Source organism: Anoplopoma fimbria, chromosome 23 (assembly GCF_027596085.1).
Source record: "Anoplopoma fimbria isolate UVic2021 breed Golden Eagle Sablefish chromosome 23, Afim_UVic_2022, whole genome shotgun sequence".
In the NCBI taxonomy this organism is placed as follows: Eukaryota; Metazoa; Chordata; class Actinopteri; order Perciformes; family Anoplopomatidae; genus Anoplopoma; species Anoplopoma fimbria.
In genome coordinates this window covers 2,809,151-2,835,685 of record NC_072471.1, presented here as the reverse complement: position 1 = coordinate 2,835,685, position 26,535 = coordinate 2,809,151, and the positions used below count along the sequence as shown (strand labels likewise).

General features: G+C 42.9%; 1 protein-coding gene across 8 annotated transcripts in view; it reads left to right on the top strand.

Moving 5' to 3' along the window:
* Nucleotides 1-26,535, top strand: part of celf2 (cugbp, Elav-like family member 2) — a 200,219-nt gene that overhangs the window by 109,227 nt on the left and 64,457 nt on the right. For all 8 annotated transcript variants that reach the window (XM_054624840.1, XM_054624838.1, XM_054624835.1 and 5 more), the window contains exon 3: nt 13,075-13,271. In XM_054624840.1, the coding sequence (XP_054480815.1) occupies nt 13,075-13,271 (197 nt within the window). The remainder of the gene's footprint in view (nt 1-13,074; nt 13,272-26,535) is intronic.

The following is a 26,535-nucleotide window of genomic DNA, read 5'->3' as shown; positions in this document are numbered from 1 at the left end:
TCCTCCTTTCTGCAGACACACTCCTAAACCACTCGTGTGTGTGTGTGTGTGTGTGTGTGTGTGTGTGTGTGTGTTACGAAACATACAACCATATTGAGCCATCTGTTCCAGGGCTAATTGGTATGCATGACAATGTTTTTCCAACCCATAAAACCTAATGAAAATGAACACCCCACCCGCCCTAATATCCCTTAATGCTATCACTCGCTCGCTGCCCCGCCCTCCCCTCCACCCCCCAACCCCACCTCCCCTACAACATTACAGGCGTAATTACGCTGTAGTGGGCATTAGCAGCCCCTCTTCCGGAGGCACTTTTCAGTCCAGGAGGCAGGTCCAAAAGATGTCCTGCTGCTCCGTGTCAGTGATCCGTCAGCCCGCTGAGATCCAAGGGCCCTCCCACACCTCCTATAAGAAATTGGCTCAGAGTGTGAATTGTTATAATTTTATGGAGGAAAAGCTTTTGGGAACGGCCGGGCTGCAATGTGAAAGTGATTTGCTCCTTACTGCTTATGGCATGCTTCAGGAATCAGACAGGCAGCGAGGGAGTACGGGATATAAAAAGCAAAAGAGGCAATAAATGGATGAATTAAGTGACAGACAAAAGTGTTGAAGGTGGAAAAACAGTATGTATTTAATGAGTAATTAACTAATTAAGCTTCACATCTATGTGTTGTTAAAACAAACAGTGAGATAATGGAATTCAAAAGAGGATAATCTGATTTTGAAAGATTTAGCAGGTGATGAATTCCTGATTTATCAGTAAAACCTTGACTTGGATTTGTCTTAGATTGTCTTGACAAGACTTGACACTTGACCTGGACTTTTCTTAAAAAGACCACATACTGTACTTGAGACTTGTCTTAGCAAGACTTGAGACTTGGGAATTGAGGTGACACTTGGGTCAACCAGACTTGAGACTGGACTTGGATTTGCTCTTGGACTTGTCTTGAGAAGACTTGAGACTTGTATTGACATAACTTAAGACTTGACTTGGACTTCTTTCGACATGACTTGACACTTGACTTGGACTTGCAAGGACAGGAACTGTGACTTGACTTGTACTTGCACACAAGGACTTAAGAGTTATTTTGACTAGACTTAAGACTTGACTTGAACTTGCCCTGTAGAACCTGAGACATAAAAAATGCATTTGGCAAGACTTGTGGTTTGACTTGGACCTTTCTAGACTGACTTGAGACTTGACTTCAACTTGCCTCCTTGGACCTGAGACTTTACATTAGATCTGGCAAGACTTGAAGCTTCACTTGGACCTTTCTTGACTTTCTTAACACTTGGTTTAACCAGACCTGGAACTTAACTAGGGTTTGCTCTTAGACTTGTGTCGACAAGACTTGAACTTGTCTCACATGACTTAAGAATGGACTTTACACATCTTTAAACCAGACATCGGACTTGTCTTGGATTTCCTCCTGGACTTGGCCCTTCAGGGCTTAAAAGATCTCTGGTGTTCATTAAGACATTTGTGTTGGCTTCTTTTATTTCTGATATAGAATTATACACATCATATTTCCATTAGATTAAAATCACTGATGTCTGTGTTGATACTGCAAGATATTGGATGTCCCAGGACAAAAGTGAAACAGTCAAGGGAGTTTAAAAAATGCAAAAATGGCAGGAAAAGAAAGGATGAAGGGAAAAACTGGAACAGAGGAGTAAATGGACTTGGCAAAGCGTGGCGTCGCTCACATGAATCACAGCAAGGAAATGCTGGACAGCCGCCCGGGTCGCTCGGTGCAGTTTGAGTGTTGGCGTGTGACGCCGCACTGAAGAATGTTGACAAAATGCCCGAGTTGTATTTAAAGGAAAGCCTGAGGTCAATAAAGCTGAGTTTCGACCACAGGGAAATGATCTACAAGGGAAATGGAAGTAAAAACAAGAGCTTACAGATGTGTCAGACAGATGCATGAACACACAGGAAACACTGCCCTCAACAAGCAGGTTTCCTCCAGCTGTCTGTCACCAACATGTGAACGCCAATAATGGTGGTTTATCAAAGTGTCGGAGGCGGTGTGCTCTGCAGGAACACACTGGGCGTCCTTGCAGAGCAGGCGCACCTTCAATTGTCCCGCCACGTGCATGTTTTGTAGTTTTTTATTGGCATCCTACATGGAAACAGCTGCCAAATGCTAATAGAGGTGATATCCAGGCTTTTGTAACCTTTGTGCTGCAAATGGCGTGGAGGGTTTACTCACAATGGGACGTAATTGTGCCGAAGCCAGTCCGGGACAAATGTACTCGTGTTGTTAAATCAGTGGTGTTTTGTCGCTGGCAGCTGACCGCCTTTTCTCTCCCCCCTCCCTCCCCTCCTGTCTCTCTGTTTTTCTCTTTGTCTCTCCCCGCTGTCCTTATTACGCCGTTTTTCTGTCTTTACCCCTGTGGTTTTTCCGCTCAGTCGTCCCATTTTAGAGGTGTCACAACCGATGTGCGTGAACACAACGGGAGGGTTTATTGTTGGGGCAAGGCACAGCGGTGGAGATGTTACGTCTTCGTACAGGTGCACAATGTCGAGGGTTAACTGTAAAAACACAGACAAAGACACACAGGCAAAGGATGCTCTTAAAGGCCAGGGTGACTCTTTTTTTTATGGTCTGGCGTCCCAAAATCCACCCCCAACGTCTGCTCTTTCTTCAGTCAGTTGGTTCGGCCATTGTTGGCCCGTTCTGCAGAGAGGCATTAGTCAAATGGGCCATCGTCCCCGTCGGCGCGTCAGATGATGACTTTTGGCAAAATGCAGCCACAGCTAGATGCCAAACAATCAGGAGCCGCTGCCATTTCATCACAAGGGTTCGCACGCGGGCACGCAGACGTGCACACGCGGACGCGCACCAAACACACAAGCTGTTTCTCATTAAACCCGCAAAAACATGAGCGATTGAGTGAGAGGAACAGGAGGTGATGGAGGAAGGGAGACGGGGAGCTGGCGGCTTTTTTTTTGAGGCAAAAGATAAGAGAAGAAGAGAGAGAGGGGGAGAAAAAAACAACAAAGAGTTAAGGGGTGAGGGTGCATGCGTGCATTGTGGCGCTGTCATCCAAAGAAACGCCCGCCTACCCAACACCCAGTACCCTCAGCTACCCTCGCCCCATGCACCCCGCCGACTCTGCTGTTCCCATAGCAACAAGACACGGAGAGGAGGCGGTGGCGGTGGCGTCAGAGGGGGGTGAAGAAGAGAGGAAGTGTGCTAAAGATTAGGGAGGAATTTTGCTGCTGCTGCTGCCTGGATTTGACCAATCTGGTGTTGAGGCTTTAAGATGCTCTAATTCCTTTCCCCTTCCTTCCCTCTATCACACACACACACACACATACACACACACAGAAGCTCCAGGTCAGGCTGACGTGAGCTAGAAAGCATAATTTTTTGGGAGATAATTCTAGGAACTACGCTGTCGAAGTAGAAGGAGGAAGAAGTGGAACCAACTAAAGCAGGTTTTTCCCCAAAATACAGTTTTTTCAGGCCCAAAAATAGAATAAACATTTCGGCCATGAGCGTAATATTCCATGTGGGAATATTTAGTATTTCCTTCCACTGCAGAGATTTTTGTGATCACCATCTCAATGTGTCCGTTTATAAGCCTGAAAACCAGTTGTGCATGAAATGTGCTTTGCTCATTCACAACCCGAGAGGAAGAAGGTTATTGATTTCTGGTGACCTCATGACCTTTACTACCGCGCCAATGTTAAGCCGAGGCTTTCAGGTTTTCCAATGAGAAAAATATCCTTATCCTAGTTGTAAATAGACACCGTGTGTTGTCCGCCGTCCGTGCTCCCAACAGACACAACCTCATTGATTTTTGGCGACCAGATAAAATTTGTTCATCTATTCGTTTATCGAACGTTTTGGAAATAACATCTCATATTGTTGAGGTCCAGTATAACCCCCAATGAAAGTTCATAAGAGGAGTCAATACATAGACCAGAGTGCAAAGTGTGGGTTTTTTGCTTGTTAAATGACTTTAACAATTAACCAATCAATTGTAGAACATCATTTTTCTGTCAATTGACTGCTTTGGGGCTGCAACTTACAGTTTTTATTATTATCCATAATATTCAATTGTATTCTTCTGTTTCTATCTGTAGAAATATTTATCCCCCAAAAATGTATTCATCTTTTTCTGCAGAAAATGCAAGAAAATAATGAAATAAAAGCAATATTTTTATTTATTTTAAGAAATATCCTTTTTTGTGTCTATGAACAGTTCACAACCCAAATATATTCTAATGTTATCATTTAAGACAAAGAAAAGCTGCAAATCCTCACAATCAATCAACCATTTTTGGTGATAGACTTATCCATTATTGACTAATTGTTTATACTCATTTAGAAGACGCTTTAAACTGCCTTTAATCTTTTTAATCCATCATAGTGGACATCAGTTCCGTATTCATTGTTGTCAATAATTGATTGATGCTTACACCCTTTCAGAAATGAATGGGAGCCAATGGCTGCTTGGGACGTAAAATGAAACATCCAGAAACATAAAACTTTACAATATGAAGTTGAAAACGTAAATTTTTGAAGTTAAGGAGCTAGAACTTGCAGAAACATCGATATGTCCCTTTAAAACATCCTGTATTCCACGGGTTCAGTGGATACGTTCTTTGATGTGCGACTATAGATAACTCTGCTCTGCAGTTCAGAGTTCAGCTCCACTATGAGTGCGTCTCGCTCTAAATGGATCTCCTCCGCCTCCTGTGACGGTTCTTCTCAAGGCTCTCGGGAGCAGATGAAATGCTGGTGTGCTGCGTGAACGGGAGGAGGTGGCGCGATGACAAACACAAAGTTCAAGTTCCCTTCTGCTCCTGAAATAACACGCACATAAGCATGACAGGGTGCAAGATTTGTACCAGCTCTGAAAGGACCTCATTCATCAGAAACATGGTGTTTATGAACAGGGAAATATTTTCTTTAAACAGATTTAAGAAAAACCTTCAGCCTGAATAGAGATATTCAAATTGAAATTTTCAATACAAGTTCTTCTTTAGAGGTCTCCGCTGTGATACATTTACTGCTATTTTTTTGTTCTTGTTGTTTTTCACTGTGTTTAAAAAAAGGTGCAGATTTGTTTAAGGGTGGAATTTATTCACGTGCTGCTGTTGTTTGTCCTGCTGGGAGAGAACACTGTTCACTACAAGGTCCTCTTGTGATTTGCTTATCAGTGAGATTTACATGCACAAAATATGCAAAAAACAATATTCCAACTAAGCTTTTTACATGGCTAGCGAGAACGAACATTCAACCAATATTCCTGTTTACATGGAGCCGTGCATACTGCTGTTTGATCCACGGTCAATGGCATGTTTGTGTACAACGCACAGAGCAGATAAAAGTAACAAACTGCCATAAAAAACATGATTGAGATGCATATTCAGGATGTGCTGTGAATGCACCTTAAACCAGAATAATATCGGCATATCCCAAACATCCTAATTGGAAAATATTCCATTTGGAATACGTTCTAATTCTGAATATCAATGTTCACATGAGCCATATCTAATTTGGAAAATTGTCACATTTGGAATAAAAGTGTGCAAGTAAACATTGTCATGTGCAAGCAAGTGAAAAATAAATGGAGCTGAAAAGACAACTGAGCTGCTGATTAAATCTCAGAGGAATTAATAAACATCAAAAGACAGATAGAGTCGAGAGTTTGTATCAGTTTATCAAATCTGAATGCTTGAGTCGGCTTATTGAATTAGAATCTTTTTTTAACTATTGACACATTTACACTGTGATTTTAAAATACAAATATGCAGATTTTGTTTTTTTAATTTATTTTAAAAGAGAACATGAAATACCTTTAATTCTGTTTATAATAATAATCAAAAGGTAGAAAAATGAAAGCTTTTCATGAACACGAAGGTCCTCTTGACCTTGTGAGCAGATATTTATGATAAGATATTCTAAACTTACGCTTTGCTTACTATGTTTGGTTTTTTCTGCGCTTTTTCAACCGTACCGTGAGATAAGGTCAAATATGACAGCCATACACAAAACAACTTCACCAACAACAGGTCAACATAAAACAAAAGACCAAGATAAAGAATAATATCTATGTTTTGATGAATATTATGAAGGGATGGCAGTTTTGATTCCTTTAATTATAAAGAGCATTTAAGCATTTTCATCCCAGGAGACATTTCTTTCCTGCTTATCAAGGTTTTGTATTGTCATTAATGTTTAATATAATTAAAGTATCCATATAAAGACATGCTTTATTTGCCACAGAATCGGATCCTGCATGGAAGCTCTGCAGCTTTAACTCCTCTCGTGTTTTATACAAGCAGAATAAAAAATATAAGCAAAACATCACTTGTGTTTTCCTCATACTCTGTGTGTGTGTGTGTGTATATATATATATATATATGTGTGTGTGTGTGTGTGTGTGTGTGTTTGTATGTGTGTGTCTCCTCTCATTAGTGTGCAGTAGCTCGTTAGCACAGAGCTAGCTGAGCGTCGGGGCACCGGTGCAGCTTCATTAGCCACTGTGACATTTATCTGATCGTTTGCCTGCGTCGCATGCGCCGCCACGTCTCCATGGCAACCCTCAAATGCACACACACACACACACACACACACACACACACACACACACACACACACACACTTATAAAGGCAATCACACAGTTTCACATAGACTCGGTTCTTTCATGGATGCTAGTTCCTTCAAAGATGTCCTCCCTCCTCCCCCCCTTACAGCAGAGAAACACTGGTAATGAATACATGAAACAATGCTGTATACAGTGAGAACCTGCGATGGCTGCTGTTCCACGAGGTGGGCGGAATATCTCTTATTGTAAAGTTAAAGTGAATCACAGGCAATATCACACTCCCTCGTTTGGCTCTCCCCCCCCCCCCCGCTTCGGGAGGCAGTTTACCTCGCTGTAAGTCAGTTACAGGAGAAAGAAACTCCAAGTGTTCCAGATAAAGCGGTCGATACCGTACGCCACTCATTTAGTTTGAGTCACTAATCCGCCTCGCTGACAGAATCGGTCACAGAGCGGGATTCACGTTGTGGTGAAGTTGCTAATCTTGTTTACAGTTTGATACAGCGGGCGGAAAATATACAGAACTATGAAATGAATTGTGTGTGTGTGTGTTTCTATTGTGAGGGTCTGTGCTTGTGGCTGTCGTGCACAGATGTGTTTGTAAGTTGAGGTGTGTATTCGCTCAGTTTTTGACTCGTATCTACCATTTTGAGGAGAAGAGACCCTTGAAATTTGACCAGTTATGTTAAATAGACATGACTAAATAAGCAAAAATCACACTAAAAGTTACTGAAATTAGTTTTTAACTGGTTATAAAGCTCAATTTAATACAGGTTCCCCTGTTTGACCTTTTTAAATAGAGGGTTTCTGATAGTTTCGACAACCACCAATGCTTTTGTAAAACAAAAAATCTATTCTATATAACAAGACTTTGTACGATTGGTATCATGCAACATATTGTGTTTTATATAAGAGAAAAGCAACATTAATATAAGGCGGCTGAATAATCATAATCCTCATATTGAAAAGCTATTATTGTCTTTCAGCCCCTTAGATCCATCTCTGATATCTATGATTGTCAGACAAAACCCGTGTAAAAGCGATATTTCAACAACCTTTTCTAAGCTGGAATCACAGTTTAAATGTAGGAAACACATTTCGTAAAACAATGACATCATAACGTCATGACACGTCTCGTCTAAAGGTGATGATATTAAATCATCGCTGTGTTTTGTGTCAGCGTGAAAGTTGTGTAAGAATCTGCCAAGGTGTGTACGTTTGAGGTGACAGTCTTCGTGTGTGTGTGTGTGTGTGTGTGTGTGTGTGTGTGTGTGTGTGTGTGTGTGTGTGTGTGTATGTGTGTGTGTGTGTGTGTGTGTGTGTGTGTGTGTGTGTGTGTGTGTGTGGAGCTGACCTTGGCTGACCTTGGCTGCCTTGCTCCCTCGGGGGGGGAACTGATGTTTCTCACTCTGCTTGTCAACAAGATTAGTTCCCCTGTGGGACCGTTACACACCCTGCAAACACGCTGCCAATGAGAAGGAGTGTGTGACAGCTCGGCCCTTCCGCGAAAACCACTGAAGTGTGTGTGTGTGTGTGCGTGTGGGTGTGTTTGTGTGTGAGGGGTGTTTTGTTGTGTGTGTGTGTGTGTGTGTGTGTGTGTGTGTGTGTGTGTGTTTGCGATCGAGGGGTTAAGGGAGTCAGAGAGGATGTGTGTTTTAGAGCAGAAACAGAAGGGAAAAACAGCAGGAGGATCAGCGCAGCCAGCCTGAACTGTAGCCCGTGCATGTGTGATGTGTGTGATGTGTGTGTGCATGTGTGTGCATGTGTGTGCGTGCATGTGCCTGGTTTCTGAGAGAGAACCCATGCTGAGCTCTGAGCTGTGCTTACTCCTGGACCCGGCTCATCTGCATCCTTCTCCTCCTCTCTCTCTCGCTCTCTTTTTTGTTCCCACTCTCACCTGCCTCGCTCGTCCTCTCCGTCTCGTCCCCATCTGTCCTTTTTTATTTTGGTGCGACGTTTCTATCAGACTTCCTGTCGGACTCCAGCTGTGAACGAGGCAGAGAGAGGGCCTGTTAATATGCTGCAGGTAGCTCGACGCTGTCGCTGTTTACTCTGCGTCTGTGGAGGCGGAGCTTATTCCCTCTACCTCTAGCATGCACAATATTCAGTTTGATTCTTAGTGGTGGGCCTTCACAGAGCTACAGCGCAGTAAGAGGACAGTTTATATGCACTTAAAGCCGCACTTATCCATATTTTATGATGCAACGATTAGTTGACTTTTAGCAATAAAGTGTGCAAACAGTAGGGGACAACAGTTTGCACACTTTTATGGTTTTGGACGATTAAAGTGTGCAGTATTAAACTGACTCTAAAAGGTGTTTTGAGGAAGTGTGAGCAACTGCAAGAGGTAGCTTGAGCTTGCAGCCATAACTGTGCACCCAAAATATGATGCAGTTTGCTGCAGCAGAATGAGAAGATTAGCCGTGGACGGACGGACAGAGACATGCACAGTCACACACGGGCATAAACGGCCGATCACACGATCCTCCTGACAGAGCTTATAAGACTTTAGAGACACGTATTTAACATTAGACAGAGACTTTCTATGTGTTTCCCCAATGCCTCCAGTCGTTATGCTAAGCTAAGCTAACTACATCCCGACAGACATGGTGATTGATATCGATCGTCTCGTCACACCGCCGCAAAGGAAAGCCAGTTTGTGCGTTTGCCAAACATTGTGGATGAGTGTCTTTAATGGAGGCGCCGTCTGAGGAGCTGCGAGTGTAAAACGAAGATCATGAATGAATAAATAAAGCGCCGTCGTAAGGGTTTTATGGTCAATGTGCAGCTGTAGTTTGGATGAACGAGCCGGCTGTCTAATGTGAGTGTGAGGTGAGGGAATAACAGCCCTCAGCAGCTGCTTCAAAGACCTATACACACACACACACACACACACACACCAACACACACTCAGTGTAGATCAGCCCTCTGTCACGGCCCCCGATGCTGCAGGGAGACTGGAGTGATGGAAGCAATAGTTAAGCCATTAAGGCAAACAATTGGCTCAAATTGAGAGGGGGGAGAGAGAAGAAGAGGAGGAGGAAGAAAAGGGGGGAGGAGGTAAGGAGGGAGGGAGATGGAGAGGCAAAGGCAGGAGTGGATCCACTCAACGACTTAATCCGAGCCCCAGGACACTCTCCTGCTGAGCTTCACACACACACACACACACACACACACACACACACACACACACACACACACATTCACACACACGCGCTAAAGCTCTGTCTGCTTGCAATAACACCTTGTCAGTCTTGGCCACGGGGGCGAGTTGGAAGAGGCGCTCATTCCTTTGTAGCGAGGAGAGTCACACGACTTTCCCAACCACCTCGAGGGGGGAAGACGGAGCATGCAGTGTACAGGAGAAGGTTCTGAGTCCGACAAAACCAAAAACGCCTCATGGCCGCAAGTGTGAGCCCGTATTCATTTTGTCTTAAGCGGGCGGATGGCGTCCTAGACACTATGGCTATTGTATCGTCTCCCCCATTGGACCCCCAGAGGGCCTCACATGAACAACCAACAATGAGGGATTGTCTCCAGCTATTCTCTGCTCACACACACACACACACACACACGGGTCAGCTGATGTGTGTGTGTCAGAGTGCGACGGGGATGATGTGCTGCAGCGACAGTTCACGGCCGTTTATGCGTCTTGACATCAGCCGTCGATCGGGACAGTAACTCCTCGCCACTGCCCTTCCTTCCTTCCCTTCCTTCCCTTCCTCCCTTCTTTCTCCCCCCACCCTAAAGGGCTCCCTCGGGCCCCCCATCCCCAACACCCTTGCGATTTATCGGACAGCTTAGCTTGAGCGCTTGCTGCCCTCAAGGACTGTTAGCAGCGGTTTTGGCTCGTTGACTCCTTCTCCGGTTCTGGTGTTTTTTTATTCATTTGACATGTCCTTTAAGTCCTTCAAAGAATTGGGCGATTCTGCCGAGCGTCTCGGCTCCCTCTGCAAAAGATGGATGGCTCGCGTTCAAAGGTCTGGATGTTTTGTTTTTTACTCCCCCCCCTCTCCTTCCTTCCTCCCTTCACTCTCCCTCTCTCTCTTCCCCTCTTGCTGAGCTTTATAGGGTGGTATTAGTGTTGTCAGCTAACCAAGCTCGGGATTTGGCTTTGTTTTGTTTTTCGCCTCTTAAGATAATGCTCTTTCTCTCTCCTGCCGAGAATAACAAAAGGGAAACTGGAGCAATAAAACAGCATGGACGATGACTTTGGTTTCATTGGATTGGTTTTCAGCCATCTTAAGTAGACCACAGGCCTTGATGGCAGTGATGTGTGCGTGTGTGTGTGTGTGTGTGTGTGTGTGTGTGTGTGTGTGTGTGTGTGTGTGTGTGTGTGTGTGTGTGTGTGTGTGTGTGTGTGTGTGTGTGTGTGTGTGCAGCCATTTGCGTATGATTGTCCTTAAAAAACACAGTCACGCTTTGCCGCGTGCTGGTGTTGAAAGCCGTTTACTCCGCTTTTATTCGTTTGGAGTTAGCGTTCCAAAACGTGTTGGACGGACGCGGTGTGTTTTTTGTGAAGATAAAGTCTTGTAGCTCTGTGGCTGAAAAAAAAAAAAGGGTGGAAGTGCTTCAACATCCATTTTCCATATGCATTCCAGATGTGGAATATGTAACCAGAGCGACCGGTGTGTCAGCATCTGTGTGCCGTCATAGAGGAGCCCTGGAGGTTTTTACTGTACTGGTTCTGCAGCACACACATCCTCACCATCGAACACGCCGCTACGCCGATGATCCACCGCTCATTCATGCATGCAAACGTTTACACATCGATACGTTCATGAGGTGTCTCTGGAGAGGGCGAAAAAAACAAAGAAGAACCATGCACGTGTACTTATTATTTGTTGTTGTGCTGCAAAAAAAAAAAAAAATGGCAGGAATGAAATCTGTGTTCAGCTCAGTCCTACGGAGCGGATTTACTGGCGTCCTCAGGAGATCCGTCGCTGCATCTTCACTATCAGAAACATCCACTTTTAGGGTCAGCGTGGCGCGTCGGTTTCCTGATGTGTCCGTCAGTGTATATAGAAATTGCAAATTTCAGGAATAAAATTCCATAAAACCTGGTTTTGAAAGGCGTCTGACCTCACTGCTGTGAGGAGGGAGTTTCTATTAATGGGAGTTTAAGGTTTCTTGTGACGGCCTACAGGTTGTTTTCGAGGTCATATATTGATTATCAATTAGCTGCAGAGGTCCTGTCTTAAGGGGGTGTTTTTCTCTTTTGGTTAAAATTACGCAAAAATGATTTAACTTCTAGGACATACTTCATAAATGTGTCAGGTGAAATTTAAGTATCTGGGATTTTTTCAGATAAACATTACATTACAGTCATTTAGCAGACGCTTTTATCCAAAGCGACTTACAGTCAGTAGTATATTACATATCATTCACCCATTCACACACTGATGACAGGCTACCATGCAAGGTGCCACCATCAGACTCTAACTAACATTCATCATCCAGTCCACACCGATGGCAAGCCTTCAGGAGCAACTTGGGGTTAAGTGTCTTGCCCAAGGACACATCGACTGCCGAAGCCGGGTATCGAACCACCGACCCTCTGATTGGAGAACTACCTTGCTCTCCACTACGCCACAGCCGCCCCTAAACTGAAGGACTTAATGTTTCTTTGAGAATTATCTCTCGACTCAAACATTCTTTGTCACAAAAGCTGTTTTTTGTCAGCTTTTGAAAAGATGACATTGTGGAGGTTTTTCACAGCGCAGCAATGCTTTAAGTTATGTTACTTTCTATTTGTCCTTGTTTGATTTTCCCTTGTGCAAAAACATGAAGATTTATTTATTGTGCAGTGTGTAGAAATTCATCAACATCATTCATTTTTTAACACCAGAGAAAAATGACGGAGGTTTTGAGAACAAAATTTAGTTTTGTTGTTTTCAACTTTCTAGTCTGATGTCAAGTCTACCTGTGTCTGAATGGGTTTTACGGTTACATTTAATGTTTTTCTCATTTGTTAAAATCACATCACGCTCCATGATTGTGTGTCCATAACTTCTAGACACTAATTTCTTATTTTTGTCTAGTGAAATCTACTATTTTGGGGGCTCTTTTTGAATTATCATATAAGGAATAAGTTGTTGGTTTTTAGGTGTTTAAGAAAATCCTCTCACTTTATAAAGACGTTGTCACAAAGTTGAACTACGAAGCGTCTTTTCTTGGCTTTACAGAAGTTGTCTTTGTCGAGGTTTTCACAGCACAACATGCTATATGTAATGTAACTTTTTACGTCTCTTGTTTCATGAAAAATTACTAAAAAGTATAAGATGTATAACAGTGTCGTATGCAGAAATTACACAATATCATAAGGTTGTTAATGCATGAGATACACATCAGTTACAGTTCCCAGTTTAGCCTGAGCTTTCTAAGAAGATGAGGATACAAAAAAGTCTTAGCACATGATGAAAATGACTCTGTGAACTCGAGTCTAGGTCCTAACCGTGTTTTGGGTCATAAACAAGCTCCTAACGTTCTCCCTTCTGCCTCTTCAACAGTAACGGCACGGCCGGGAAGATGAACGGGGCGCTGGAGCATTCGGACCAGCCGGACCCGGACGCCATCAAGATGTTTGTGGGCCAGATCCCGCGCTCCTGGTCAGAGAAGGAGCTGAAGGAGCTGTTCGAGCCGTACGGAGCCGTCTACCAGATCAACATCCTCCGAGACCGCAGCCAGAACCCTCCACAGAGCAAAGGTACGAGGAGGCGGGACTTATTCAGTCACAGAGTTAATCAGTTTGCTTCCCTCTCAGTGGGAGATATTCTACGTTCGACTTCACTGCTCTGATCCGATGCCTGGGGCCGATTCACAACGTCTGATGGAAGATTAAGATTTAGTTTGACTCGTTCCCTTTGTTTTCATTTCCTTTCCTACCTTCTGCCCTCCTTTTCTCTCTGTTTTCTTTTCTCCTTCACGTCTTTCTTCTTTATTTCCTCTTTGCTTCCTTTTCTTTTGGTTTTCTTCTTCTATTCTATAATTATTTTGAATTAGTTTCACTTTCCTTCCTTTTTCCATATCTTCCCTTCGTTCTTACTCTCATTTCCTATACCTTCTATCCTTCCTTCCTTCAATCTTTCCTTTGTCCTTTCTTTTTTCTTTTTTCTGTCTTGTTTCTTTTTTTGCTACCTTCTTTCCTTCTTTCTTACCCTCATTTCTTTACTTTCTATCTTTCCTTCTTATGTCCTTTCTCTTTTCCATCTTGCTTCCTTCTAAATTTGCTTCCTTCTTTCCTTCCCTCATTCCTTTACTTTATATATCTCATTCCTTCCTTCAATCTGTCCTTTGTCCTTTCTCTTTTCCATCTTCCTTTATTTTTGCTTTCCTCCCTTCTTACCCTCATTCCTTTACTTTCTATCCTTCCAACCCTTGTCCTGTTTCTTTTCCATCTTACTTCCTTTTTTGGAATCTATTTCCTTTTCTTCATCTTCCTCCTTTATCCATCTTTGTTTATTCTCTCCTGTCATCATTTCTTTCCTACCTTTCTGCTACCTTTCTTCCTATTTCCTTCTTTCCTTTCTTTCATCAGACAGAATGAAAATCTTCCTCACTATTAATTTAATTTGTAATGGGATGTTTTTATTGTTGCCAGCTTAAATGAATTGAATGGATGCAGATACACAAATAGACACTCAATTACAATCATACCGAGGTTAAACATTAAGCACACACAAGCGCAGAATGAGCGCACGCTTCCTCACCGTCACAGCAGCGTCAGTGGGCCGTCCCACCTCGTTAAAGGCAGAACAAGTGATATATGTGTCCAAAATGACATACACAAACACACATTTCGTGCACCATTTGAAGACAAAGAGTCGCCCCGCCAGACTTAAACAGTCAATTGTGCGGAGCGGCATGATTTGCAGCTATTTTCTCCCATTCCTTTTCTTTTTTTTACCCCTTTTGATGAATTCGTCAAGTGTGAGAGCAAACAAAAGAGACAGCAGCAACCAAACGGGAAGACAATAGCGCTGCCACATTAACAGGCGTCAGCCGGAGTGGGGGGGGTGCGATGACACTCCCGATGAGACACGGAGAGTGGGAGGAAAGTAAAGAGAGGAAGAAAGAGAGGAAGGGAGGGAGGAAGGGAAGGAGGCGCCTCCCTCCAACTGTGAAGCGAAAATTTGAGGAGTTTTCCAAGTGTCACAGGAAGCAAAATATGAAGCAAAATATGAATCAGTGGTGACGCATAGGCCAGAAAAAATGGAGTTGAGTGAAGGATTTATGAGCATGATCGACTGATTTATGTATTAATTGACTTTGACAGTGTTTGCAGCAGTGAAACACAGAGGTTATCGTCATACACTGTATGTAGGAAGAGGACGCAGTTGTTGACGATTTGAAGCCTCGAGTTCGACGATTTGGCCGTCGCCATCTTTGATTTTTGGATCCAATAAACAGAAGTGACCATATTTAAACTGTTGAGGAGTGTAGCCAAGGTAGCCCCGCCCCTAAAGCATCCCCTGCTTTATGGTCTGTTTGACTCTAAATGGAGCATCATTTACTAAATGAACATCATGCTGTATTGAAGAAGACTTGAAGCTAGAGATTGAGACCATAAACTCATGTTTACAATGTTTACTGAGGGAATAAATCAAGAGAGAAGTAGAGTCATTTTCTCATAGACTTCTATACAACCAGAGGAGTCGCCCCCTGGTGGACAGGAGAGAGAATGCAGCTTTAAGACACTTCAGCATTGGCTTAATTCCTCTGAACCGGAAGTTGCCGCCTGGTTATTATCATCTAATCTGGTTGAAGGGGGGCACAACCATTGTTAAGAAAAGCTGTTGCTAGTTAGTAATAGATAAGAAGAAGGGAGATGATAATGCAATGTTATAAGCATGTTATAACACATTATAAGTATGTTTATAATGCCTTATAGACATTTGAAACACAGACAGTGCTGCCAGATGCTTTATTGGGGACAATCTCAGAGGCAGACGAGGTAACAGGAGCTCTAAATGATGACACGCTGTTGAGTTTTGAAAATGAATTTAATTTTCAGCAGCTAAAAGCTGTGTCGTCGTTGACTTTTCTGCACCTACACTCAGTCTGGTTCTGTTTTTAGTCTCTCTCTCTCTCTCTCTCTCTCTCTCTCTCTCTCTCTCTCTCTGTTTTTCTGACTGAGTCATATGAGCCTATGAAGGCCTGGAGACAGCGTTCTGCCAAGACCCAAATCAACTCTTTTTCTTTTTTTGCACACCAACACACTTGTCATGCGCTTTGTGTGTTTGTGAATCTTTTAGCCTTGAGATGACTCCTCTTCCCATCAGTCTCCTCTCCCTCCCTCTCTCTCTCTCTCTCTCTCTCTCTCTCTCTCACTCTTTCGTGTCTGAGGAGAGAGAGAAGGGAAAAAAACACAGAGGGCCAAAGTTCCTCCTCCTTTCCTACAGCTTCCTCAAATCCCCTGCTCCATCTTCACTACCCTTGAAATGAGTTGTTTTCGTGGCTGATGAGTCAAGAGTATCGCTCACTGCCACTTCTACAGGGGATCAAAAACACACAGCCACCTACCATGCCTTTTTTATTTATTTTTTTCTTCTATGACAATCTCCTTCTGTACACCTCATTTTTTCCCGCTTTGCTGCCTGCAAGGTGGAGTGTTTTAAGAGGAAATGTAGCATATGATTGGGCTCTTACTGGCCTTGTTACTCGCCGGCTTTGAGCACCGTTTGTTGTTGTTGTTGTTTTTTCCGAGTTAAGTAAGCCGCCGTGGCCTCATGTGCACCCGCTCAGCTCCAGGGAGCCGCAGCGGCCCCCTGCGCGGTTTCACCGACGGTAATTTCGCCGGTGTCAGGGAATCTGTGGCCCCTCGCTTCCCTCGCCGTGTTTATTTTAAATTAGTGACGGTGTTGTTTGAAAAGCAGCTCGGCCGTTTGGGGGCAAATGAGTCCGCTCTGGTGCCCCGACGGTGACCCAGAGGCTCTTCTTTCCAACTTCTTTTTTTTTGCGTGAAACAGCAGTTTTGATTTAAATGAGCTTGTTAGTCCCACTGAGGCGTAGAGAAGAAAAAAAGTTTCCCCGGCCGCAGCAACGAGCCTTTACAACTTCTCTGTTTTTTTTCAATCCTCATTAGCTGGAACTTCTGCGAGTGGAGAAGAGAGCGTCGACAACAAAAAGACGGAAAACAACACGACGTGGTAAACATTCATTGACAGCGGGAGAATTATGCAAGCAAATTAAATGTTCAACTCCTACATTTATGGAGGACATGAGATTCAAGATTTTTTTTTAATGACTTGTTAGTAGGAAGTACTTTTCTGTTTTTGTTCTCTAACTGGCATCATTATGAAGAAATGATTCTTCATCAAGCTACAGCTTTTGAGTTGAATGCCGATAAGGATTGCCCGCTTGCAAGTAAAATGCCACGTCGTGCTTGTAAATTTGGCAATTCAACTTTTTTCTGACAAACTATCTAAGGAGTGAGCCATCTCTGTTGAGAGTTGCACATGTGCAGTACCAAAAATAGCGGCGAATAAAGATAAAGTTTATGAGCTAAAGAGCCACCGAGCATTTCAACATCCTGGAAACAGAAGTAAAGTTTGGTGGCGTTAAAGGATGTGAGCGAAAATCCAGACTAATTTAGTTAAATAGAGATTAAACATAACCATTTACTTTAGTCCTTGTTGTCATTTGACAGCTGCTGATGTGGTAAAAAAATGACTTTTGGCGAGATCTTAACCCCTTTAAGATACAGTTTGTCGGGTTGGTAGTTGGAACTGGAATGTTTTGATTTTAGGTCAGGTCTAGTCTATAAGACTCAACACTGTCCGATTTCAGGTGAAAACTGACAATCATCAGAGAAACGTGGAGAAATCGTTGTTCGTCAATCAAAACATTGGACTTAGATTGTATTATGAGACACGTCCACTCACCGATTTTGAGTTTTCGGCGAAAAAAAACATCCTTTTCCAACATCACATTTCTCTGCTTGCATCTATTTCTTTATTTACAGCGTAGCGCCTCGAAGGCCTTCTTTGTACAATCTTATTTACACAGATTGTTTTGTGTACGTATTCGGAGTATGCCCCCTAGTGTTCAATGCCAGGAAGTGCATCGCTTTATGGATGGATAGAAACGCCAGCACGGAAATGGGAGAGAAGTCATATTTTCGGAGCACAGCATTTTTACCTACTATTGTTAGCATGCTAGCTCTGCGGCGTTTAGAGTGCATGCATGGTGGTTCATATGTCTTTAAGCAAAAATATTTAACTAAACTGGCTAAATATGCCATTGAACTTTTCACAAAGCTCTGTTTCCTTTAGTTATTCATTTGTTATGCTAGTTTCCTTTGGAACACATCGTGTATGGTCCGTCCAAAATTCCAACATCTGGAACCTAATGAGGAGTTTTACAAACACATCGTAGATCACCGTGGTTTCCATCGGAACAAATTAACTTCAGGTTGACTTGCATACTTACACGCACATGAACTACATGTGCGTGTTTTTAGGCCTGATCCACATCTTAACACCAGTCGCTGCTGATCTACCTAAAGCTATCTATTTTATTTGCCTTTGATTGAACCAGCATGTCCACCCTGCTGTGAAATATTGTCTTAAAAACGGCAATCAGACTTGGGCAGACATTGGGCTCGGACAGCTATGAATAAATTACTGATTAATTACAGGACGTGGAAGATAAAAAACCCAAGACTTAATGCCGGCTCAGAGCTCCGGCTGGAGCACAGTTCTGCACGTCAAAACCGCAAAGTGGATATCTGAGGATCAGCGTAATCCTTCTGTTTTATTATTGTCATCCTCTGGCGTCACATGACGGCCGTAAGTGCTGTTTGAGAGGCTTCTTCAGCCTGACAGGGATGAAATACCTCTGAATAAGTCTGAATATTTCTGGCATGAAGGGATATCATCACTCCAAATGCATCAGGTTCCAAAAATCCATATTGCAAATGATTTAAATGATCTCAGTTTAGGGAGAAGCCAAAACTGCAGTCATCGTTCCTTTAATAATGTCCCAGATTAGTTGTTTTTGGCCCCAAAGCGTCAAATCGTGTCGTCGTTGTGCGTCATGCAGAATCCATTTCGCAGTTTGACCCAGGTGTGTGCATTCAGGCTTTTTACTCCGACTAGGACGGTCTGGGGAATATCGTGGCGCCGCTGTTGGTTTAATGCGTTTGGAGTTAATAACCAGATGAGTGGATGAGCCGGGGAGGAGGGGGAACGAGTGAGAAATGGAGCAATTTGGCATTTTGTGCTGAAAGAGGGATGGAGATGGAGGGAGAGATAACGGGAGAACGAGACAAAGAGAGCCAGAGGGGTAAACAGAAAACGGTCCTTTTGCTAAAACGCAACCTTAAGCGCCATGACGGGTTTGTTGTGTGTGTGTGTGTGTGTGTGTGTGTGTGTGTGTTTTGGCAGCGGATGTGCGATGTCATTTATCTTAATGATACAGCCTGCCCACATGAGCCGCCGAGACATACGCTTAAGTTCACACATGCACAGAATAAGTTTAATGTCTTCATTAACAGACGATATCCTGCTTGTGCACAACAAGGCCTGTAAAATAAACAAGATAGGAAAAAAATAACAACATAAATCAGGACATAATTCAAGAGAAATGAACAGTGTGTAATTTGATCTGAATGGAAACACTGTGGTGAAACATATATGGAGGAGTTTTACATGAAATTACTTTCTGATAAAGGGATAACACAAAGGCAAAACTAGGGCTGACTGATTATGCAATATTTTATCATAAGCACATTAAAGTAAATATTTATTGTTGTTCATAATAACAACTGTGGCCGGCTGTAGTCAATTACCATCAGTTCTCTCCATTCTGTTGGCTGTAGTTATTTTGCTAACTGCATTTTTGATGTTGAAAAACATAAGGAGTGGAGCGTCTTTTCTGACATAAACCATCTAGTTGATCTACTGTGTTTAAGACAGGTAGACCTACTGTGGTTGAATGTAAACTACTGACAGCTGGTGAACAGATTTGTCTGAAATCTTAGTTTTAAAGGAATAGCACGACATTTTGTAAAACTGTCACTGTACCGTCCTCTGGAGCTCAGAGATGTAATGCCGTGATTATATTTGATTAATACAAAGTAATGTTAAGTATAAATCTAATGAGTTATGTTCATAAGTATGATCCTACATTGGTGTGGTTGGTTTGAACCCATGAGGACTAAAACAAGGATTATTTTATCAGATTCTTTTCATGTAGAAACAAGATGAATTTGTGATTATTCTTGTTTAATACCATGTTAAACAAACATAAGCCTGTCGGCCTTTCTTTTAATAGAAGATAATTGAAATTGAAATAGCAATACTGGTTAGAAAATAACGTATGACTAGTCACATTTTCTTCAAATCAGTCTCGCCAAAACCAATAATCTACCTCATATTCTTATGAATGAATATAGACTTTCTTTTCTGTGTTGCTGCACAAACTGCAGCACAAAAAGTGATCCAACCTCCAGCCGGAGCTTCCCGGCTGAAAAGACGGAAAAAAACCAAAGGGGCCAACTGTAGAAAAAAATAAATCAAATCTGAGAACAGAGGCGACACACTGCCGCCGCCGCCGAGGTTTGATTGACAGCTGATCTCTGGGGAAGAGCTAGAACCACATCACAGCTACAGAGTGTTTGGCACCAAAGATCCACACGAAGAACGTGGAAGATCTTTCTCTTTAAGAGCAACAAGAGACGCTGCTCGCCTTGTGACGGATCGCTAGCTCATATAAACAACCTTCAAAACTAAAAAAAGGGCATTCAGTGACACCTGAAATACGTTTTTTATCAGATACTCTTATCTAAATCGTCCTTGTGATAGCCAAATAAAAACCAAAAGATAAATCCATTGATGAATTTGGTGGCAAAAAGCCTGGAGATAAACGCATCAACGGATAGATTACAGCATTTGATTTCCGATCACTGCTCCGATGCTGCGTTCAGGGACCAACAACCCCTGTCCAGTGTCAGACTTCCCTTTAAAAACGGCAGGCCAACCGTTTCCTCTCGCTCGGCTGTGGCAACGGCGAAGCGAACGCTCAGCCGTCCAAGACAATTATCTGCTCTAATGGATCCAGTTGAGACGAGGCTGACCTGAGACGGGAGGACTCGTTTATTCCATTCTTTCCTAAAGCAGAGCGCCCAATTATATCGCCTTTAACTAGGCGTTAGCTTTTTTAGCCCGCTACCCAGGCCCAATTAGAGAGCAGCTGCAGGTGGATTTTTAATGGGAGTCTGCTTGTGTGTGGATTCTCTCCTTCTTTTTTCTTTTTTTATATATCCCTCCTCTATGTTTACACTTTTGCATGCCTCAGCGACAGAGAGAGTTGCTCGGTTATGAGCGAAAGTTGCAGAGCTGGGATATATATATATATATTCTTTTTAATTATGTTTTTCTTCTGCGAGCACTTTGAGGTCAGCCAGAAAGCGGCAAAGTGTCGTTCTTTGCAGCGAGGGAAGGAGGATTTTGGAAAAAAAGGAGGAGGGGTGATATTGGTGCTTTTCCACCAAAGTAACCAGTGGATTGTTTAGATTTGCAAAGTGCTGCGAGCTGGACCGATTCCTGCGTCGACAGGATTAGAACATCAGCCAAAAGCCCGTCAGAGAGATGCGAGCATTGTTTGAAGCCATCCACTCATCCTCTCCCTATTTTTCCATCTGACAATCTGTTTCTTTATTGCGCTGTCAAATCCAAAATGTGTTCCCTGTCATTTTTTCTATCCCTGCTGTCACTCAGCGGCTCTTTGACTCACATAAATTATACACATTAAGGGGGGGGATTTTTTCCAGCTGCACAGAACAGCGAGAGAGAGGAGCAGGGAGTAAAAAGGGAGAAAGGTGGAGTTTGTACCCCGTGCCAGTAATCGCAGCAGAGTTTAGTTAATGTGGGTCAGCGGTTGAGTGGAACCCCGGAGGTCAAAAGGTGTGTGGAGGGGAAGGAAAAGCCAGCGGAGTGATGGAGGGTAGAGGGGGAGTCACCGCGGGAGAGAGGGCTAAGGGTGAAGCGCTCGGATACACACCCCCACCATGCTTGTCTCTTCTTCTTTTTGCTCCCCCTTTTAATAAACCATTCTGCAGGACTGCAGGGCATTGCTCCTTTCCTCCCTCCTCCTCCCTCCTCCTCCCTTCTGCCTTCCCCTGTGCTGATTCAGCCCCCAAACATTTAAAAAGAGCTGCAGTTACCGACCTGCCGGTTTGGACTCGCAAGATAAAATATTAGTGGTTGTGAGAGGATTCGCTGGAAAGGAAAGCAGGAAGAATATGAAACAGAAACACAACAAATATATTCATTTATTTTACTGTTTTTTTCCACACAATTTCTTTACAAATTAACGGATAGTTTTAAGTCCATAGATCTCTAAATATTATTCAAATTAATTATTTTGGGGCTAACTGGCAACAAACATGTGCAACCCTTGAACGGCATTTAATACAGTATCCCAAAAAAACTAAATTATCCTTCTAATTATTGTATTCATTCAAGTTTCTCACCAAAATCTACATTTGAAAATATAGTGAAAGCGTTATAATTTAATCTGCCCAATACAGTTCTTTTTTACTGAATAGAACTTGAACACATCGTAATGTAGCTCAATGCAACCTCCATACCTTATCTATGAGCTGTTAGCTAAGTGGTGCAGTAGTGGATGGATCGGGTAGCGAGTCACACATGTTGCAGTTGTTCCTGTGTAGCGTAAATAACCTGATAAATGATATAATAACGTGATATCGGATCGTTGTGTAGACTCACGTACTCGCCAAAACCTGATCCAGCGTTTTAGCCTGTATCAGAAGCATCTCTGACAACAACTCTTTTTTTACAGCTACGGTTAAACTCTGACAGTACAATAAAAAGCACAAGAATCCAATTAATAATGCGTCTGAAAAGAGGAGAAAGTCCCTGGAACAGACGGGGCCGCTCTGCAGTAAAAACCCTGACTAATGAAAGTCTTTAAAGAAGATTAGCTGCTTCTTAAGCTAAGATGACCCATCCACCTGTTCTCTGGCCTCGGAGACTCAGATGTTCCGCAATGGAACATTTTATTTAATATTAATATGTTAAATAACTAAATGTACGAAGAAAGTTAAGGCGTGTCGGCCGGCTGCAGCTCCACAATGAAGGACATTTGTAATAAAAGGCATTATCGACTGAAGAGCTCCTCCTCTGCAGCCCTGCTGTCTTGAGCCCCGGGGTCGACCTGTTGTTGGAGGGGGGTAGACGTGTTGACAGAGGCGGGGGGGGGGTGCCTTGGGTCTTCGCTCAGTCAAAGGGCCCCTTCAGCCTCCATGAAGCATTTATGAACAGGCATCTCCCTCCTCTGCTCTCTATTCCACTCACAGAGCCTCTTCTTCTTCTTCTTGTTTTTTTTTGTCTCTCCTTTCCGTCCGCCTTCTGCTACACACACATACATCAGCGCCTAATAGATTTCCTCCCCCCTTTGTGTGTGTGTGTGTGTGTGTGTGTGTGTTTTTCGAGTGTCCCTCCTCAACAGCACAAGCAGAGAGGGTAACTCCCCCGTTCGGAGCCCTCTCGGCCTTCAGGTAAATGTTTGTGCTGCGAGGAAAGAGACACACAGATTGATGGAAAGAGCTCATTCATGCTCGTCTGCAGTACTTTTTTTTTTTTTTTGTAAAGGTTGACGAATAGGTGCGTCTCTCTGTAAATAAAAAGAAAGCCCACATGCTGACGTGCACTTAAAATAATATGCACGCTCTTATCGGCTTTCTGCTGCTTTGTGTGTGTGAGCGGCGAGTGTGCTGACTCTTAAACAGGTGCAGGGAACGTGTCTGTGTGTGCAAATGTGAATGTGTGTGTGTGTGTGTGTGTGTGTGTGTGTGTGAGGTCCACTCCTCTGCTCTTTGATCCTCGTCCTGACAGCCCACCACCTGGGACGATCCGTCACACGCCCATCGTGGCTCCCGGGGGCCCCGGCTGTATACGCCGCGGGAATCACAACGCACGGCGGTCACAACGCTAACAGCGCTAACAGCCACAGCCCTCCTTCCTCCTGCACATTATACACTGTCAGAATCGCTAATGCTAACACCAGGAAGCTAACCCCTCCCCATGCACAGATGTGCCAAAATGAATGCCACCCGAATCGTAATTCCAGCAGCCGAGGCTCGTAACAGTGCAGTCGGAATTGCTAATCGCACACAAGCGGCCCCGGAGCTTGAACACAGGTGCAAAAGGAATTATAATGGAATTATAGCGCGCAACACTGAGGCGCTGCTAAAAGGCTCCCTGTTGTATAAGCATAGCATTCACTCTGCAACGTGCATGCAGAAAGCCTCACATCGAAACCATGACTCAGATATGTATATTTAGTCAAATAAAGGACCATGCATTCTAAGTGTACTACCACATATGATTGATTAGTTGTAGTTTGATTATATTTGAGGTCTGTTTTGCTCCTTATTGTGTTTATAAAAGACTGTTCAAACATCTGGGAGTTATATTGTAGTATAGATTACCCTTTTGTTTGCAATGGTGCCTTTAAAGTCCCATTTATGTACAGAATATTTGAGCGGTGTACAGCTACAAGACGGATTTAAATCAAATCCTTCATATTTGATTGGACCGCAAAAAGTGGGCGGGCTTAGAGTTTTGCACATACGGAAATTGCACTTATTTTTTCCACTGATATACAAACCTATATCTCTTCCTATCATTTTTCGAATTGATCTGTCAGCTACTACGATCCACAAAAGTGTGTTTTTTTATATGACGGGTGTAGCTAGCTCATCGACTTCATTCTTATTTGATTGGAAGGATTGTTTTTTAATATGGAGAGCAGACAGCTCATGAGGTGGACGGTAGGAAGTGTTATCCCTGTTGTAGAGATGCTGTGGTAAACTTTTCAACATTGGCAGAGACGGTTCAGTTCAGCCACAAAAGGCCATGTGGAATATGTGTTTACTAGCCTCTGTAGTTAATGAGGTTGTTCATGTACTTCATGGTGACCTCACATGACCTCATATCGCTCCCAGCGTAGCTCCGCTCAGTATCAAAGTGAGCAGAAGTCTACAGTGATTAACCAGGAGTGAAGAGACATAGTGCGGGTGAAGACCGAGCCATTTGACAATTGATTGTGCTGATTTTGAGGATTAAAACTATGTGTTTGTATTAAATTCAAGGCGATATGCTGCTTCAGTGGGTAGATTTCAGGCCAAAACTAGGACCTATGAGTCCAATGTGACCACGTTTACCAAGGAGTCTCTTAATGGCTTTTTTTTTTGGAAACCGCCTAAACATACCCTGAGAAAAACATGTGCAAAATATTAATTTTCCGTGTTATTGTTATCAAATTTGAACGCCTTCATGCTGTGGTCCCATTTTTGTTTCTCAGCTAATAATACAATCTATAATTATCTGCAGGTATTTGTTTTCAAGAAATATTCAAGCTGAATTTAAAAAACAAACCTTCTTCAGTGTGTTCAAACTTCTATTAACGTATGCCAGTAGCAAAACTAAGAGTGTTACCCAAAAATAGAGTTTATAAAAAGTGAAAGATGTTGGAGAGGTATCAGAGTTTTATGTAAAAGTAAGGATTTCAGATTTTGAGGATGTGAATTCTATTTTCTCAGTTCTCTTTGGAAAGGATTTTTATTTTAATAACACTCACATCGAGTACTTTTGCTGTGGTAATATTTGTATAACTTTGCTTTGACCTTGGAAATTTTCAATATTAGCACTTTTACTTTAACTTAAGAATATCAGTACTTCTTCCTCAACTTCAAGTTTTTATGATGAACAGACTTTATTATTACGAGCTGCCAGAGACCTACAGTATGTGGAAGCCACCACTTTAAGTTTCGTGTGTTAGAGCCATATCAGTTTGGTGACCTACATGGAATAAATTGTATGATTTTTTTTTACCCAGTGATCGTCCGTCAGTCGTGACTAATTCCCCGTCTTATCTCCACGCCTTTAACTCGTAGAAACCAGTGTGAAACTCTCGGCGCTAAATGAAAAAGTGATAGTAGAAGTGGGGGGTTTAAGTGAAGTGACACCCGGAGGAAAAAAAAAGCTGAGAGTTTCTAATACACAAGCACTGCAGCGTCTGAATCCTAAACACCAATCACGTCGCTGACGCCAGGCTGAGGGCCAACTATTCAACAGCCGTGGACACCCAGAGGACACCACAGGAATTCAGATCCATTACGCTCCCGGCCCCATCAAAGGGGACCGTGGGATTCGGAAGCCAAATCCGCTCCAGATGCTCACTGTTGGATTTCAATAAGACGCACTGCAGGGCAGGTGTCACAAGTGGCTGATGTGTGTATGTGTGTGCGATGTGGGCAGCAGAACCGCCACCGGGGGGTCGATCTGTGCCGTAAACACAACGGAGGAGACAAACAAAAGCAGATGTAAACAATGGTGCACTCGGGCTCGTTTTTCTGGACAAATAAATAAACGGAGAAATGAACAGATGAGCGGGTGCCGGAGCCAGAAGGTCCAAACGTGCACCTGTGGGAACTGGAGGGAAGATAAAGAAGAAGCTTAAACCTTCACAGAACCAGAGGCTCTCATGGGGATGATGTGTGGACCTTGTTAACCAAATCAACAAGGACTGATTGTAATTAATATACAATATGGAATCTTAGCTGAGATGAAGCTTTTGGTTTAGTGGTTGCACTTGATTTGTTTTAAACAGTTAATACATTTATACCAGTGTATCAAACTGGGCTGTTTAGTCTCCATTTCATAGTTTAACCACCACTAAGCTCCAACAAGTTCATTTCTAGTGTTTAGTCATATTACTTAATTACTAGAGTTAAGGAATCCTTATCAAAAATCTTTGCTTACATTATGTGTTTATGTTCAAATTCAACTATGACAACGTATTAGGGCCATTGTAGGTAAAAAATAAATTAAAAAAAAATACTTTTTCTCTGAATTTCTGATATTAAAGTTTCAAATTTATAATAAAAAAACTCGAATTTTCTCTGAGATTAAAGTGGTGAATTTACGTGAAAAGAAAAT